Genomic DNA, 16,663 nt, shown 5'->3' on the forward strand with positions numbered 1-16,663 from the left:
GTGTGTCGGTGCTCAAGGTTGCGCCAGGGCTGTTGGCAACGTTCCCATAACTAATTATCAGACTAAATATGTATAGGTGACCGTAGAAGGAATCAATACTCTTCAGGCTGTGTAGGTAGCAGAGTTTATTGCCTTCACGTCATGGCAATCTGCACCAACCCAATACTGTAGATGTGAGAATTTGTGATGGAATCTGGTGACTTGCTCCCTTCATTTCAAACTAGACATTGTGTGTGAATATGGTGTTTCTAAATAAACATTGTCCCTTTTATTCAAATCGATTGATATCTTCAGTTTATACCATTTTTTGATTGTGTTAAATCTGTTGCCTGGCCGAGCCGCGTTACCACTAGACATCTATGTAACCGTAGGTGCTGCAGCGGCCGCGTGCCATCGCACGTTACCCGTTGCATTTAAATGTCTACAACAAGGTATGCCGAGCAAAATATACATACAAAAAAACATTGGAAAAAACAGTTACAAGCCCCCCCCCCCCCCCCTATGTTGTATAGAAGATAGGAAAACGTGGCAGAAATATAAAATGTACCTACTCCTTATACAGAGAGCGCAGGTAACAAAGTGGCCCGTCACTATTGCTCCGCCAAGGGCTACTGCCAGCTCCCTCCTGGAGCAGAACAATAAACGGATTAGACGTTCTCCAGGGGGTAAATTTATCAAGCTGCGGGATTGTGAAAGTGTAGATGTTGCCTAAAGCAACCAATCAGATTCTAGCTGTCATTTTGTAGAATGTAGTAAATGATAACTAGAATCTGATTGGTTGCTATAGGCAACATCTCCAATTGTTTCAAACCCACAGTTTAGTAAATATACCCCCCCAGGAGCATCGGCCGAATATTGATTCTACCAACCAACTGGCTGCATCCACGGTGTGTAGGAAACGGGTATACTTTAACATTAAATAATAAAGCTTATCGTTTAAAAATAAATGAGTGAAATATGTGGACCTTTACATTCGTACAGAATAAGTAACACATAACAACATCCGTGCTTATCCCAGGTTCCTCATGCGGTTCTGAACACCATAACTATTATATTTTTGTGCACCAAGTTCCCAGCTTGTTTTTATTTGGTTCTGCTAAAGAATCCTAAGAGACACAGTGGGCTTTTCTGAAAGCACCGTTCCTTATATAGGAAATGTGACCTCCGCCTCTGTCAGATTTGGCTACTCAGCGATTAGGCTGAGCGGTAAAATCCCACAGGACGCAGTTAGCGCGGTCAGACGTTATCCACGTTCATAATGAGATGTTAACTACCATCTCTAATAACAGCTGATAGATCCCGATTAGATGCTTATCGTGATCGGCGGACACTTTGCAATGTGATTTGCAGCCAGTTGGTCCTAGGAAGTCTCAATTGGCTGTGACCATCTCATTGTGTATGTGTAGCTTGGTAAGGATAATGGTACACAAAGCTGTATATTTAGAACTAATTGTGACTCTTAGAAACTGTAGGTTAGCAACACTGAACAGACGACGGTTATAATGTCCTGTGACCAGTCTGTAATTAATTATACCCGCTGTCTGAGGATTGCACTCATGAGTTCAATGCCCGACCATGGCCATATCTGTGAGGAGTTTGTATGTTCTCCCCGTGTTTGCGTGGGTTTCCTCCGGGTGCTCCGGTTTCCTCCCACACGCCAAAAACGTACTGGTAGGTTAATTGGCTGCTAACAAATTGACCCTAGTCTGTGTGTGTGTGTGTGTGTGTTAGGGAATTTAGACTTTAAGGCGCAAAGGGGCAGAGACTGATGTGAGTGAGTTCTCTGTACAGTGCTGCGGAATTAGTAGCACTATATAAATAAATGATGATGATGAGGATTGTATTATCCTGGCAGATGTGTTTACAATATAAACCCACTAGGGGGCGTCTCTGTGCTCCCAGTAAGAGAGAGGTTCTGAAACTTAAAATGGTCCAGCAGAAGGCATTTAGCTTTACCTAAACTCCAGATGTTAAACATGTAATAACTATTAACGTATAGTGATATTTTCCTTACATAATGCAATGTTACGGCAGGTAAATGTTGCATTTTCAGATCCATTGTTGGAACGCGGTCTATTGTGCGTTATGCGTTAATGTCTGTATTAATGAAGCAGAAATGTGTTAAAGGTGAAGTTTGTGCTGAATGCATATGAAGCTCTTAGCACCTACACAGAGAACTGCATATGTCTGTATGGATGCGTTTTATGTTCAATTACAGAGCAGGAGAGAGAGCACAAGCTGGACAGTCTTTCTGCACCGCGGGACGCAGAGTAAAACATACCGAGGTGAATATATTCTCTTATTAAAATAGAACTTGAATAACAGGGATTCACCTAGTTTCACATTGGGTAACAAATATCCCCCCACACCCTATCATTGCAAATGTGATTTGGCAAACTTTGTTGGTATTACAAAAATGTACATCTATAATAATTGTGTCTCGATGTGTTAAACGTGTTTTGACTTGTTGCGATATAGTGTAGCGTTAAATCTTTAATTTATGTTCTGCCGTATATGGCTAAAGGTTCCCAGAATTTGTGCAGGGACAGAACTATAGGAGCAGTTTAAATCAATTCTGTTTTAAGAAACAGGCGACAAGTTGTTGTTGTTAAAAGAGTGACAGGTTTAGAGTCATCAGATCTGCCATTTATATTGGTGTTCAAACTCACAAAGCTCAATTTTATCTCGCATTCTGCTTTCCCTAATAAATATTCTATCTAAGGACATTTACGGGGAGATTCAAATAGCCGCAAAGTGTTTGCAGAACGTCCGCGAGACGTTTTGCGTCGGAGATTTGTCAGAAATCTCCACTCGTTTTCCCTGGCGTCTCCGCGGAGCAGAGATTTCTGTCAAATGGCCGCCGCAAAGCGTCTCGCGGACGTTCTGGCGACACTTTGCGGCTAATTGAATTTCCCATAAAGTGTTATTATTGGCTGTTAGGGTGACCGAGGAGTGGGGCTACATCCAGCTAACACTTGTGAGCAATCTGTTTTAAAACGCTTATGAACATCCTTTATATAGTGGGATTTAGTTTAATTATTCGCTGTTGTCTGCAAACTAATTATATTACGGTTGTGAAAAATAAAATCGAATTGAAAATTGGTGACTTGTGAAAAATGTTATTAAAACACGACACTAAGGGGCGTATTCAATTGTTGGCGGAAAGGCTGAGAATCTTGCGCTCCGTGCACTGTTACCGTTATTACGGTAGTTTTCTCGCTGGATTTCAGCTCGCAGGTCAGGGAGCCGCGAGCCGAAGTCCAGCTTACTATTACCGTAATAATTCTAAGGCCGCGGGATATTCAACAATTAAATATATGCCCCTAAATGACACAAGATTTGCATGATCACTTTAAATGGCTCTGAGACCCGCTGGTCCTGAGTCATTGGGTACGAGCCCCAGGGCCGGATTAAGGGGGGGCACAGGGGGCATGTGCCCTGGGCCCCCCTCTCTCAGGGGGCCCCCGGACCAGCTGTGGCTCTTTTTGCTGCCCCCAAATGTCAGTCTACAGGGGGCAGCACAGGGTTCCGTTTTTAAGTGCTCTGTCGGCACTATAAGCACAGGTAAGCTTTTGCTTTTATTTTATTTTTGAGAGTTCTGGGTTTTCTTAGTTGCGTGTAGATGACAGTGTGAGGAGGAGCAGAGAAGAGCTGCCCTGCCTGTCTGTGGGGGATAAGGTAAGTTAAGATCTGTTGTGTGTGTGTGTGTGACTTTCTGTGTGTGTGACTGTGTGTGTGTGAGACTTTGTGTGTGTGTGTTTGTGTGACTGTGTGTGTGTGAGACCTTCTGTGTGTGTGTGTGTGTGTGTGAGACTTTCTGTGTGTGTGTGTTTGTGTGACTGTGTGTGTGTGAGACTGTGTGTGTGTGTGAGACTTTCTGTGTGTGTGTGTGTGTGTTTGTGTGACTGTGTGTGTGTGTGACTGTGTGTGAGACTTTCTGTGTGTGTGTGTGTGAGACTTTCTGTGTGTGTGTGTGTTTGTGTGACTGTGTGTGTGTGAGACTTTCTGTGTGTGTGACTGTGTGTGTTTCAGCCAGAGGAGGAGGTGATTATGAAAATGAAGGGGATAATTGTGAACAAGGAGAGGGGGTGATTTATGGACAAGGAGAAGGGGTGATTTATGGACAAGGAGAGGGGGTGATTTATGGACAAGGAGGATGTGATTATACACATAGAGGGGGTTGCAGAGTGACAACCCAGGAAGGGAAACCAACGCTGATGAGAAGGGGGTTGAAGATGCTAAGTAGGTGGGGAATGAGGAGTGAGAGGGAAGATAGAGGATTAAGATGAAGAAGAGGATTGAGGAGTGGGATGTTGGGGATATAAATGGAGAACAGAGAAGTACGATGTGCTCAGACCTAGATTGTCTATTTATTGTGGACCCTCTCTCCATGCCCCAGGGAAGTAGCATTTCTAAAAGTGGGCATTATGGGAAAAATGACAAAATTATGGCCACTCATTCTGTTAGCTCTCCTAAAGTGGACATACACTTTCTTTATATGGAAACGTATAACGTACAAAATGTAATATGCCTCCATGCTAGCTCTGTTGCCTTGCAACAAATCAGGCCTGCTAGTGCTTAGCTGGACTAGGCTGTTAGGGATAACCAATATATACTTACATATAGTAAGGTTATTTTGTTAATTATTTGTGGAGTGATTGTGAGGAATTTAATGTGTGCTTGAGTTTGGGGAGAAGGAGTGCTATTTATTAAATGTGAATATGAATTATAAAATGTTGGCAATGGTTTTGAAAAATAGGTTTATTTATTACATGTAAATGCTATTCATTTATACCAGGCTGTTTGGTGGGGAGGGAAATAAGTTTATTAAATGTGTACGCTATTAATATAATGTCGGGGCTGCTTGGGGAAAATAGTTCTATTATTAAAAGTGAATAGTATTAATTTAATTCCAAATTTGGGGCTGGTTGCAGGGAGGGAGGCCTAATTATTAAAGGGGGTGCTATTGATTTATTAACAGGACTCTTTGGGGACTCCTAAACTTTATGTACCTGTTTTTGTTTCAAAATAGGGTCTCGACATTCCAGAATCTACACAAGCAGCAACTGAGCTTAAGACACCAGCAGCCACAGGTGGTGAAAGTGACAACAGCAGGTAGGAGAGACCAGGACCATCTTCCAACTGTTCTCAATATGGTGGGAATGTCCAGAATTTGGGTGACTGTCTCACTTAGTCAGGATTTGGTCTGACTACAAGGACAGTTGGGAGGTATGTCCTACTACACACTGTTATGCTTGTGAAGGCAGAGTTGTGTGCATCTAACATTAGTGCACATAGCATTGCCTGTTTATTTGTTTAAAATGAATATCATATTCGACAATATGGGGCCCCCCAGAACCATAATCCAGCTCTGACGAGCCCCCATATCTAGCACACGGACTGTAGTGGCTGGAATTACTCTATGTAGAAAAGGTCGTGTTGTCCATCGCAACCAGATTTCTTCAATTAGTTTTCTAGCACAGTTAAGATGACGAAAGCAAAAGTCTGGTGGGTTGTTACAGGTTACACCACCTTTTATAGAACCGATTTCATAAATGTCCCCCCTAAGTGTGTTATTTGAGCAACAGCTGTCATTTTGCAGATCTCCATTCCAGGCACTAATATCTAAATGTAAAGAGTGTTACAGCGTTCTACTTTACAGTGATTAGTTATCGTTGCATGCTTTTTGTGTTTCTCATTTGATAAAGGAAGCCTTTGCAGTTTACAGATATGTAGAATTGCAGAACAATTCTGCCGTTTTCTAACGTTTGACGCGTACCGTCACGAATTATGCCGTACGAAATGCAGAATTATGTGTAAAATGATGTTATTAAACTAACCTAAGATTTGTTCTCAACCGGTTGTAGTCTGTTATAATATGCTGTCAGATGTGCACTTTGGGGCGTATTCAATTGTCAGCGTTAACGCTGCAAAACGAGCGCTCGAAAAATATTCTTGTTTATACGGTAATATTGCGCGTAATTACCGTTCATACGGTAATTTACTCGCTCAATTTCAGCTCGCTGCTCAGGGAGCTGCGAGCTGATATTGAGCGAGTAATTACCGTATAAACGGTAATATTTTTCGAGCGCTTGTTTTGCAGCGTTAACGCTGACAATTGAATACGCCCATTTGAACGCTAGCTATTTTTCCAGAAAAACCAAACCGTTTAAAGGAAATATCCCTATATGGAGATCTTTTTGAAACATGAAATTGTTTATCTTTAATGACGGAGCGTTAATCTTTTCCACAGCTGCAATCGTTGCTGCGTTGAACCCACTAGAATGCGGTTGCAGTTGACCCCTCCCTCTAATTTGCATACTAGAGCTGTTGGCTTCAGAGAGCAAACACCGATAGGAACCGAAAGGTCCAAATTTAAAAATGCACAAGTTTAAAATGCGGTAACGAAGATCAAAAGTGAGCTACAAACGCTATCAGGAAACTGTCCATTCGGGGGGCGGAACAGGTGCCCTTTAAAACATCTCCCCGGCGTAACAGAAGCACAATGCCGCCACGTGCGTTTTACTATTTACAACGACATAAATACAACATCCGATCACCAGCATTTCTCCCAATTTATATTCCGTTTTTGAACGCCACAAAGGGTTTCCTTTCTGAAGAATATAAGCACAACATCTCCATCCTCTCATTTAATGACATGAGAAAAGAAAAACAAATGAACAAAATTAAATATAGCCACATATAAAAAAAAAAAAAAACAGTGAATTAATAATACAGTATACATTGTATATTTGTTGTTTTTTTATTTAATCCCATCCGCACATTGGGAAGCCTCACGGAACAGAATGCCGAGCACTATGTAATTCCGGGCTCCCCCTTTTATCAGTCTAGAGGCGATGAATGTTTTATATTACAGATATAAATAAAATAAATGAAAATATTAGAGGATTTGGGAATAAGGGTCATATTTACATGAAGTACAATAGGTCACAGTCATAAATTACAGGTGTATTTTTGTGCCCCTAAAACGCAGCTGAATTGACTGAACCAACGTATTGTGTTTTTGTATTTTTTCTTTTTTACACTTAAATACACCATTTTCGGTGCGGTTCTTTACCTCGAACGTCGTGTTTCGTTTGAAAACACGTTCTTAAAAACCCATACGAAACGTCTTTAACATCACACGCACAATTAAAAGACACTGGTAAAATACTTTTTTTTTTGTTTTTGGCAGTTCGTCGGGGAAGTAGAGCCATCCGTTTTGTCCTCTTTAAAGTGTGTTCCGTACCAACCAATGGCAGACGTCTGGGGATAGAGGCGTCTCCCCAAATTGCGTGAACCCACAGGTCTTGACGATTTTCGCAGGGAACCCCCTCAATGGCGGTAGCCTTAACAGAAAAGAACAATATATTCACTTTCGGGGTATCAACCGAGGTTTACGTCGTCCAGTTCATTTGGCCGCCGTGCTTCCAACTCCAAAAGACTGATCTACCAAAAATATCTACAAATAACGAATCTCAGACGATCCCCCTTATCATTTACCCTGCCTCGAAAGCCACCAAACGTGCGCTCGTTTAAGACCCGTCTAAGACGTTACCCCTAGAAAGCTATCCTGGGCTTACGGCCCCGCCGTCGGGTTTTGGCTTTATCAAACTCGAGACAAAGGGTATCTTTACTTTTAGGACCGTTTTGTCCCCGGCTCTCCGTTTTACAGGCTTATATTAGTTGATATCGGATTCCGCAAACTCTTCCTTTATGGATTGTTTGCGCGACTTGCAGTCAGGTAAATCAAAACCAAAGTCTGCCCAGTCGTCGGCTCCGCTACGGTTGGGAATGGTGATGGTGTGCCGCACGCGGAAATGTACAGCCTCCATAACGCGCTGGCGCTGGAGCTCACCGGAGCTGCCAATGGAAATGGTGGAGGCGTTACTGCTGGAGCGGATGAGCTGCTGGGCGCCGTAGTCGTGGCTTTTGTTCAGCTCTTGGATTCCTCTCCAGATCACGGCTTTGTAGTGCTCCGGAATCTTCAGCGCTCCGAGATCCTGCAAGAACGAGACGGAAACAATAGTCAGAAGGCGTGAAATATTTTCCGAAAACTTATCGGTAACGTTAAAAGTAAAATTCCGCCGTTTAGTTGAAAATGCTAAGAACCTACCCTCGGCTCCTTTGCTACCCTTTACCTTAACGTCGGTCCCCCCACAAAGACGGAACCAATTTTGGCAACGTCGGTCCCGACAATGCACAGTTATGGTTGTGGGCATTTGAAGGGCCAAATCGTTATCACACAGAGATTACTGTAGCCTACGTAGGCATCTGTTATTGGCCTACTCTAGATAAAGGGCACCTCTACGGAAGCCCGATTTCTTCAGGAACCCCCTACGATACAGAGGATAAAGTTCACGTAGGACAGGTGCGGTCAACAGGTGGTCTCATGACACCTCACCCTTGTCTCCCAGCTCTCTGAACCTCTTGTTCAGTCTCGTTATCTGTAGGAGTGTGCGCGGTCACCTGGTGAATTCCACAACTCTTTTGCAGAATTTGGAGCAAGCGAAGGGGCGTTTTGGGATGAAAGATGGGGATGCCAAGGTCATTTTGGTTTTTATTTTATTTATTTTTTAATTCTTGTAACGAATGGTTTTAGGAACACATCTTGTCGTAACCATCGGGGAAGGCCGCGCGCGCGTCCTTTGAAATGCGTCAGGTTGGCCGTCCCTGCCGTAGAAGGAACGGCCACGGTTAAGGTAAGGCGTAGGAAGGTCGGCGTCGGTTTGTAAAACGGTCCACCTTCATTATCAATTAACATGCGTTTGTTATCTGCATTTAGCGCTCACTGTAAGCTTTCCCAACGGTTAGAGCAAGATGCGTTTTGAAAACCCGAACACTCTTCGTATACTAACGTTTATGGCTGCGCAGGGGATCAGATAGGGCATAATACTTTAGCCATACGCAGGGCTGATCTTTCTGGGTGGACAACCTGGCACTTTTTTTCCAAAAATGCCCTACAGAAGAAACGCAGTTCCGTTTCACATCAGGAAAACACCCCGGGCCACACCTATATTTCAACACATTAATGCCTTTTTTAGGGGGGTAGATTTTTCATACCTTCTATAAAAGGGAAAAAGGTGTTGCCCATAGCAACCAATCCTAGCTATCGTGCTGTAGAATGTAGCAGATAAATGGTAGCTAGAATCTTATTGGTTGCTATGGGCAACACCTCTTTTCCTTTTTAGAAGGTTTGATAATATCTACCACGGTACCTCTTTCTAATACCTTCCAATTTCAGTCCGCCTCACACTTGTGCACATTGTATATTGTCAGGGCAAAGTAAAATTAGTGTTCTTTTGATCTGCTCTTCAATACGTGGACTTACATCTCCAGATAGCGGTTTAGCTGCAGGTTACGTATGTTGTTTTTACAGGTGCAAAATAGCAGCACTAGAATTAATGACCGATCAATTCTCTTTTACCGATAGTGCCGGGAGGTGCTGACTTAACACCCTATACCAGTGATGGCTAACCTGTGACACTCCAGGTGTTGCAAAACTACAAGCCCCAGCATGCTTTGCCAGCTATCTACTGGCAGAGCATGGAGTGACACCTGTCACCTGACACCTGGAGTGTCACAGGTTAGCCATCACCGCCCTATACCATAGGTAATCAACTTAAAGAGAGAGACAAAGGTGTATTATGTAGGTGCACACTCCGCTATGGGCAAATGTTAAAATTACACCCAGGTTTATTGATGCGCATTAAAATTCATAGCTCGTCGGCGAGGATCGTATATCGTATCTGACGTTTGCACGCATGATATTGGTATTCACATGCGTTTGCTTATCCGTTAGCCTAGTGGTTAGCACTTCTGCCTCACAGAACTGGGGTCATGAGTTCGATTCCCGACCATGGCCTTATCTGTGTGGAGTTTGTATGTTCTCCCTGTGTTTGCGTGGGTTTCCTCCGGGTGCTCTGGTTTCCTCCCACACTCCAAAAACATACTAGTAGGTTAATTGGCTGCTATCAAAATTTACCCTAGTCTGTCTCCCTCTCTGTCTGTGTATGAGTGTGTTTCTATATTAGGGAATTTAGACTGTAAGCTCCAACGGGGCAGGGACCGATGTGAGCGAGTTCTCTGTACAGCGCTGCGGAATTAGTGACGCTATATAAATAAATGATGATGATGATTATGATGAATACACGGAGGAATTTGATAAAAGTTTGTGCCAATGCCGACGACTCTACACGTATTGTCAGATATAAAATAGCAGGCGGAACGAGGACCTTTCTTATATGTAATTAAAAGAAGGAGAATTATCCTACATTTATCCTACATTTACTATCGTTATATTTTGGAAAGCGGCTTTTTTTTTTCTGATAAACTATTTCTTTGACTTTTTGTTTGACGTTTTTAACTCTAGAAGAATAAGACGGGTATACTATGAATTTTAATGCCCATCAATAAACTTTACATCGTTTTAATATTTGGTCATAGGGAAGTGTGTACCTACGTAATACTCCCACTTTGTCTGTCTCTGTCGTTTGATAAACTGCAGATTAACAACAGGAAGAGCCAGTTCCAGTCTGAAACAAAGTATCCTCCAAATGCTTTAAATGCCTCTGTTGGAATTTGACTGCTATGTGTATATCACATCCAGGGGAGAGCTACCTTGGCCCGGGTCACTGTGCTGTCTGCATTTTTTGAGCCAAGTTTTGCCAACCCCCCCCGTCCCCCCCCCCTGTCCCCGGACTAAAATTTGCTATCCAGTCCCCTGATGATATAACTGCAAATGTTGTTATATATTCCAAACAAAATGTCATCTAATATTGGTATTGCAGTGCTTCTGTTGCCTACGGAAAAGGTAATCAATTATGCTGTGGCTTTAACCTAAATTTTTGAGATTGCAGACAAAAGAAAAAGTGAGTGCAGTCAGTCCCATGCTCGGCACAACGGACCAGCAACTTTGGTCACCGTAAACGCGCTTAGATTAAATGTCGTCGTCGTGCATTAGTTTACGATTAGTAACGGGAAGCAAATGGCCATAGTTAGTATCCAAACTGAGCGCACAAGTGTGATTTCATCAGTAATGTGTTCATGTTTCCTGAAACATGACCAGCCACCACGTAACACTGTAATCAATGCTATAAAATGTCTCGTCAATGCTATACCTCTTATTATCTGACATCTGTGCGGTCCAAACCGCCGGGTATCTACAGGAACCAGCGGTCAGGTTGTACTCGTGACATTTAACACTCTGAACTAGAGATGACACCCTTCATGTTCATATCCTGCGAACCCTCCCTCTCGTTCTCTTCCTTTGGCGTCCAAACTCTCCGTCTATTTTATCCTCTCCACCTTTGCGCTGCCGTCATTATCTGGACCCAGGTCCAGTTTCCCAAATCCTTGACAACTTTGCGGCCCGGCTCGCTTTTTTGCTATCATTTGATCTGCCTACTCTCTGGTACTAGGCATTTCCACATTCCCATTGATAATCCCACCGTCTCTTATGGCACTAAACTTCTTTCACTTACTTCCTCCTTTGATCTCTCCCAATGGACCTCATCTCCCACCCACTGTGAAGAACACTTCATTGACCTTGTCTTCTCCCGCTACCGCTCCATCTCTAGTTTCTCCAATTTAGCCTTCCCACTGTCCGACCACAACCTCCTTTCTTTCAGCCTCACCTGACCTAACGCCCTCCCCCTGCTCTCATATCCACACGTACACAACGAAACCTAAGTACTCTTAACCCAATCCACTTCTCATTTTCACTCAAAAAACTGCTTTTTCCTATGACTGCATTGTCCTGTCCTAATCAGGCTGCCTCTTTCTGCAACAAAACACTCACTTCAGCCCTAGACAACGCAGTTCCAGCTACTAAATATAGTCTCCGACGATCCAAACCACAACCGTGGCGCACCAAACAGACCCGCTACCTGCAACAGTGCTCCTGCACTGCAGAGCACCACTGAAGGAAATCTCGTTCCTATCCCGATTCCCTCCGCTCTAAATACATCCTTTCATTTTACAGCACTGCCCTTTCGATTGGCAAACAAACATTCTTCAAATCTCTAATATGCACCCAGTCTTCTAACAGACGTCACCTCTTTGCCACCTTCAACTCACTTCTCTGCTCACCTGCACCTCCCTCCCCTTCCTCCCTCACAGCCCGTGATTTTGCCACTTACTTCAAAAGGAAAAATCGACACCATTCCACAAGATATTTCCTAATGCCAAATTCCACTCATTCTACCCACCTTTACCTACACTCCCCCATCCACCCATAATTCATTCTCTCCAGTAACCGAAGACAAAGTCTCTGCACTCATCTTATCATCTCATCCTACAACCTGTCCCATCGACCCTATTCCTTCCCAACTACTCTAATCCCTCTCCTCCTCCGCATGTCCACCGTTAGCTCACCTCTTCAACCTGTCTCTCTCCACGGGTACATTTCATCCTCCTTTAAACCTGTGCTCATTTCACCAATTCTAAAGAAACCATCTCTCGATCCAGCCTCTAATCTCCAACTACCGCCCTATTTCTCTCCTCCCCTTTGCCTCCAAACTACTTGAGAGATTAGCGTACAAACGCCTGTCTCGTTTTCTCTCCTCTCAATCCATTTTCGACTCCATGCAGTCAGGCTTCCGGCCCCAACGTTCCACTGAAACCGCTCTAACAAAAGCGATCAATGATCTATTTACTGCAAAGTCTAAGAGTCATTTCTCCGTACTCATTCTCCTGGACCTCTCTGCTGCTTTTGACACCGTCGGTCACCCTCTTCTCCTACACACCCTTCACTCCATTGGTCTTTGTGACACAGTTCTTTCCTGGTTTGCTTCCTACCTATTGAACCGTGCCTTTAGTATTTCCACGTCTGGCGCATCCTCCCCTCCACTCCCACTATCCGTTCTTGGCCCTTTACTTTTTCTATTGTACACCTCTTCTCTCGGAGCAATAATTTGCTCGTTCGGCCTCCAGTACCACCTCTATGCTTAGGAAACCCAAATCTTTATCTCTTCCCCTGACCTCTCTCCTTCTGTGCTATCTCACGCGACCGACTGTCTTTCTGCTATCTCCGCATGGACGTCCCAACGCTACCTGAAGCTCAACACGTCCAAAACAGAGGTTTTTATCTTTCCTCCTGCCAGAGTCACCACTTGCCCTCAAATTTACCTCACGGTCTCCAACACATCAATTTCTTCGGTTTCCCAAGCCCGCTGCCTCGGTGTCACATTTGACTCCACCCTCTGCTTTATTCCTCACATCCCGATTCTCTCCCGGTCCCGTCTACTCCACTTTAATAACATACGCCCTTTTCTTACTCGGAATGCTACCCAAACTCTTATCCATTCTCTCATCGTCTCCTGTCTTGACCATTCTTCATAATCATTTATTGTAAACTCCTGCTATCTGGAATTCCCGACACCCGTATATCCACACTTCAATCCATCCCAAATGCTGCCACAAGACTGATCTCCCTCTCTCACCGCTCCACTTCTGCTGCAGCACTTTGTAAATCCCTACACTGGCTCCCTGTGTCCTAAAGAATCCAAATCAAATTACTCACCCTTATCTACAAAGCCCTCAACAACACCACCCCTGCATACATCTCAAATTTCATTTCAAAATGCTCTCCCTCCCGCCCTCTTAGATCTACCTCTGTCTGACCTGCGCCTTGTCTCGTCTCTGGTAACCACCTCTCACTCCCACCTACAAGACTTCTCCCGCGCTGCTCCCCACTTATGGGATTCCCTGCCACGCTCAATCGGACTCTCCCACAGCCTTCAAATCTTTAGACGCTCTCTGAAAACCCATCTAATTTGTTTAGAGGTGAGCTTATCCCAGAGACCACTCTTCACAGTAATGCACCCTCACAGGTGTCCCAATCTCCACTTGGAGCCGCTCTTCCTGTTTCAGCTGCGCCCTCTTCCGCTCAGAATGTGAGTGCGGGGTCCTCCGTACACTCGTTTTCACGTCTGCAATTATTCTGTCTGTCTTGTATGTCCCTGTTTTTTGTATGTCCTGTTTTCCCTACTGTACGGCGCTGCGGAGCACTGTGTCGCCTTACAAATCTACGGTAATGATAACCCCGTCGGCTACGTTATAATAATACAGCCAGTGTAAACGTGGAAGGCCACCGAAATGAGAGCTGCAGCTCTAGTCTACGGGGATATTTGTTTTAACAATTCATATAGACTTTCTGTGAGATTTGACAATTATCCCCGTAATAATTCTATGTTCAAACCTACATTTCAGTTATGCATATTAGAGATTAGAGGCCATTTAAGAGTCCATTTGACCGTAGACGTATTTAGCAGACGTAAACATGGATGTCGAATCCAAAGTCTAGAGCATTTGAGAGAACCTCCGGTGTCTGTTACTAAGCTTGGGTCAGGCTGCGGGTACAAACTTATTTAGGAAGACGAGGAACACTGATCCAGACAAAACGACAGCATTGCCGAATAGATATGTAAACGTTTTATGCCGTTTCCAAACTATTGGCGAAGCGTTTTTAGACATTTATCAGAACCAGTGTAGCGCACGTGAAATCTGGCGTCGCTCGCGGCAACCAATCAGAATCTCTCTGTCTTTGGCGTACAGCAGTTAAGAAGTTAAAAGCTAACATCTGATTTGTTGCTGGGGGCGACACCACAGTTTTCCCGTGCGCAGAGTGTACCAATCATTCCCGGTTGTTCTCTCCTATTGCTACTGTTTATTGAGTCTCTGACTTATGTGTCTGTGACTGTTATTACTGGCCCATTCATTCGACTTTATTTTAAGTTAATGTGTCGCCTACGCAGGATGGAAGCTGCCATTTTGTGGGCCGAAGTAATATTTGCAACAATGGCTGCCTCGCTGACTCCTAGTGAATTACTAGGTTGTACTCTTCTTAAGCACACAAAATGGCTGCCTCGCCGCATACGGGTAAGATGTGGGCCCTGAGTACGTACGGGCCGATCGGTCCAACGCACTAGGCGTTCCTTGTTTCTAGAAAATTGGGGTTGAAACTGTAACAACAAGCGACTTTGTCTTAAATGTGTTGTTGTTTTATCTTTCTCCTGTCGTGAGGAAATACAGCAGGTTTGCAGACTATAGTTGAACACGATTGGCGAATGTGGTTATGAAGCACAGAAGAAGGAATAAAGAGTATTTTAAATGTCAAACAATGGAAAGATATCTCGGGTTAGGATTATTCAGACTACAAATGAGCTATTCCTTATATTAAGCTTAATTTACTAAACTAGATTTAGGTGCAACTTTTGCACTAAGCCAATACCGACCAATCGGAAAGCAGCTTTGAAATATATAACACTCGGTAGACCAATAGATGCTAATTGCCGATTGGTTGTTTTGGTTGGGCGCACATTTTGCACCTATAGGCAAAGTTAGCGCGCGAACCCTGTCGTCTCATCGAATCGCATTATAAAGCAGCGTAGCTATGTGCTTTTCGGTCGACTTGGTTAGAAGAAGTTTTACCTCCATAGTTAGGTTCTGCAGGTGATAAATATTCTGTAAACCTTGTGATGTGAAATATTCGATGCAGTTTGGACACCCCAATCCTGTCAAAAAACTGGAGAAACAAAAAAAAAGGTTGGGAAACGTAAAGCGACATTTACTCACAAACAAACATACCGACGGTTATTACGACGGGACACGACCTAACGGCGTTACGGCCCCTGGCGACCAATCGGATTCCGTCATTTCATCGGTGCGGTATAGCGGACGACCGGTTGCTATGGAATCCAGAACCTTTTTTGTACGGTTAGCCGCGCGGTAGGTTTTATAAAAATGTCCTCGATTCTGTTTTTGTACGGCTTTGCGGTAACGCGTCTGCCGGCAACTTTGTTCCAAAGCAGTAGCTGGCAAACACAATCGCGTAATTTATAATGTGGCCACTGGGGGCAGCGTCACATTGATACAGTTATTGGTGTGGGCTAAAGTATAGCATGCAGATACGTTAGATTCGTTGGTCACAATAACTTGTACACCACGGGCCCGAGTCATTAAGGAGAGTAAAGCATAAAAAAGGAGTAACATTTGCACCTGGGCAAAACCACGTTGTATCGGAGGGGGAGGTAAATGTAAAGCGTGAGGCAGATTTATAGTTTGGGTAGGGCGTGTCCTAGATCAACTTTACATTTCAATGTAATGATAAAACGAGCAAGCATTTGCGTGCTAGATGAAAAAACAGCCGGTATTTAACTTGCGTACAAAAGAATAAACTGATTTGCACCCCTTACATTGTAACGTGGTTTGTCCCAGAGAACATTTACTCCTTTGCTTGCCTTAATGACTCGGGCCCCACGTGTGCGACTTGCATAAAGTAGGGCTTTTTTATTATTTGAACTTGTTTGGCGCGTCGGGTTTACCCATCGTCTGCGCAATGCTTTGCGGATTGGGCGACGTCACTAGTCGGCGGCGAGTCGATGGGCTTCATTCTCCTGAGTTTTGGTTATGGACGCAAAACAGCTGGCTCTTGTAAATGAGAATCAATTTTTGCGGTTGAACTTGGGTAGAATGACCTCACCCACTGATTTATAAATGTTTTTGTGCGAGCACTGTCCGAATCTGGATCGTTGCAGTAGGTAGGATCTTTGTCCTTTTTCCCACTTGTCTAATTAGCCCTTTCTGCTCTCTGACCTCCACCTCCTCACCTTTACTCTGTCATCCCCCCCCCTGTAACCCTGCTGCCTGAATCCACCCTCAC

The 16,663-nt window shown here is 44.0% G+C and overlaps 1 protein-coding gene across 1 annotated transcript; it reads right to left on the minus strand.

Moving 5' to 3' along the window:
* Positions 1 to 7,074: 7,074 nt before the first annotated feature.
* Positions 7,075 to 15,523, minus strand: LOC142107023 (tumor protein p73-like). Its single transcript, XM_075190147.1, has 2 exons — positions 15,433 to 15,523; positions 7,075 to 8,003 (listed from the first exon to the last, which is right to left on the minus strand). Exons 1-2 carry the CDS (start codon positions 15,436 to 15,438, stop codon positions 7,683 to 7,685), a joined length of 327 nt encoding a protein of 108 aa, XP_075046248.1. The 5' UTR covers positions 15,439 to 15,523; the 3' UTR covers positions 7,075 to 7,682.
* Positions 15,524 to 16,663: the final 1,140 nt, after the last annotated feature.

Source organism: Mixophyes fleayi, chromosome 11 (assembly GCF_038048845.1).
Source record: "Mixophyes fleayi isolate aMixFle1 chromosome 11, aMixFle1.hap1, whole genome shotgun sequence".
Classification (NCBI taxonomy): Eukaryota; Metazoa; Chordata; class Amphibia; order Anura; family Limnodynastidae; genus Mixophyes; species Mixophyes fleayi.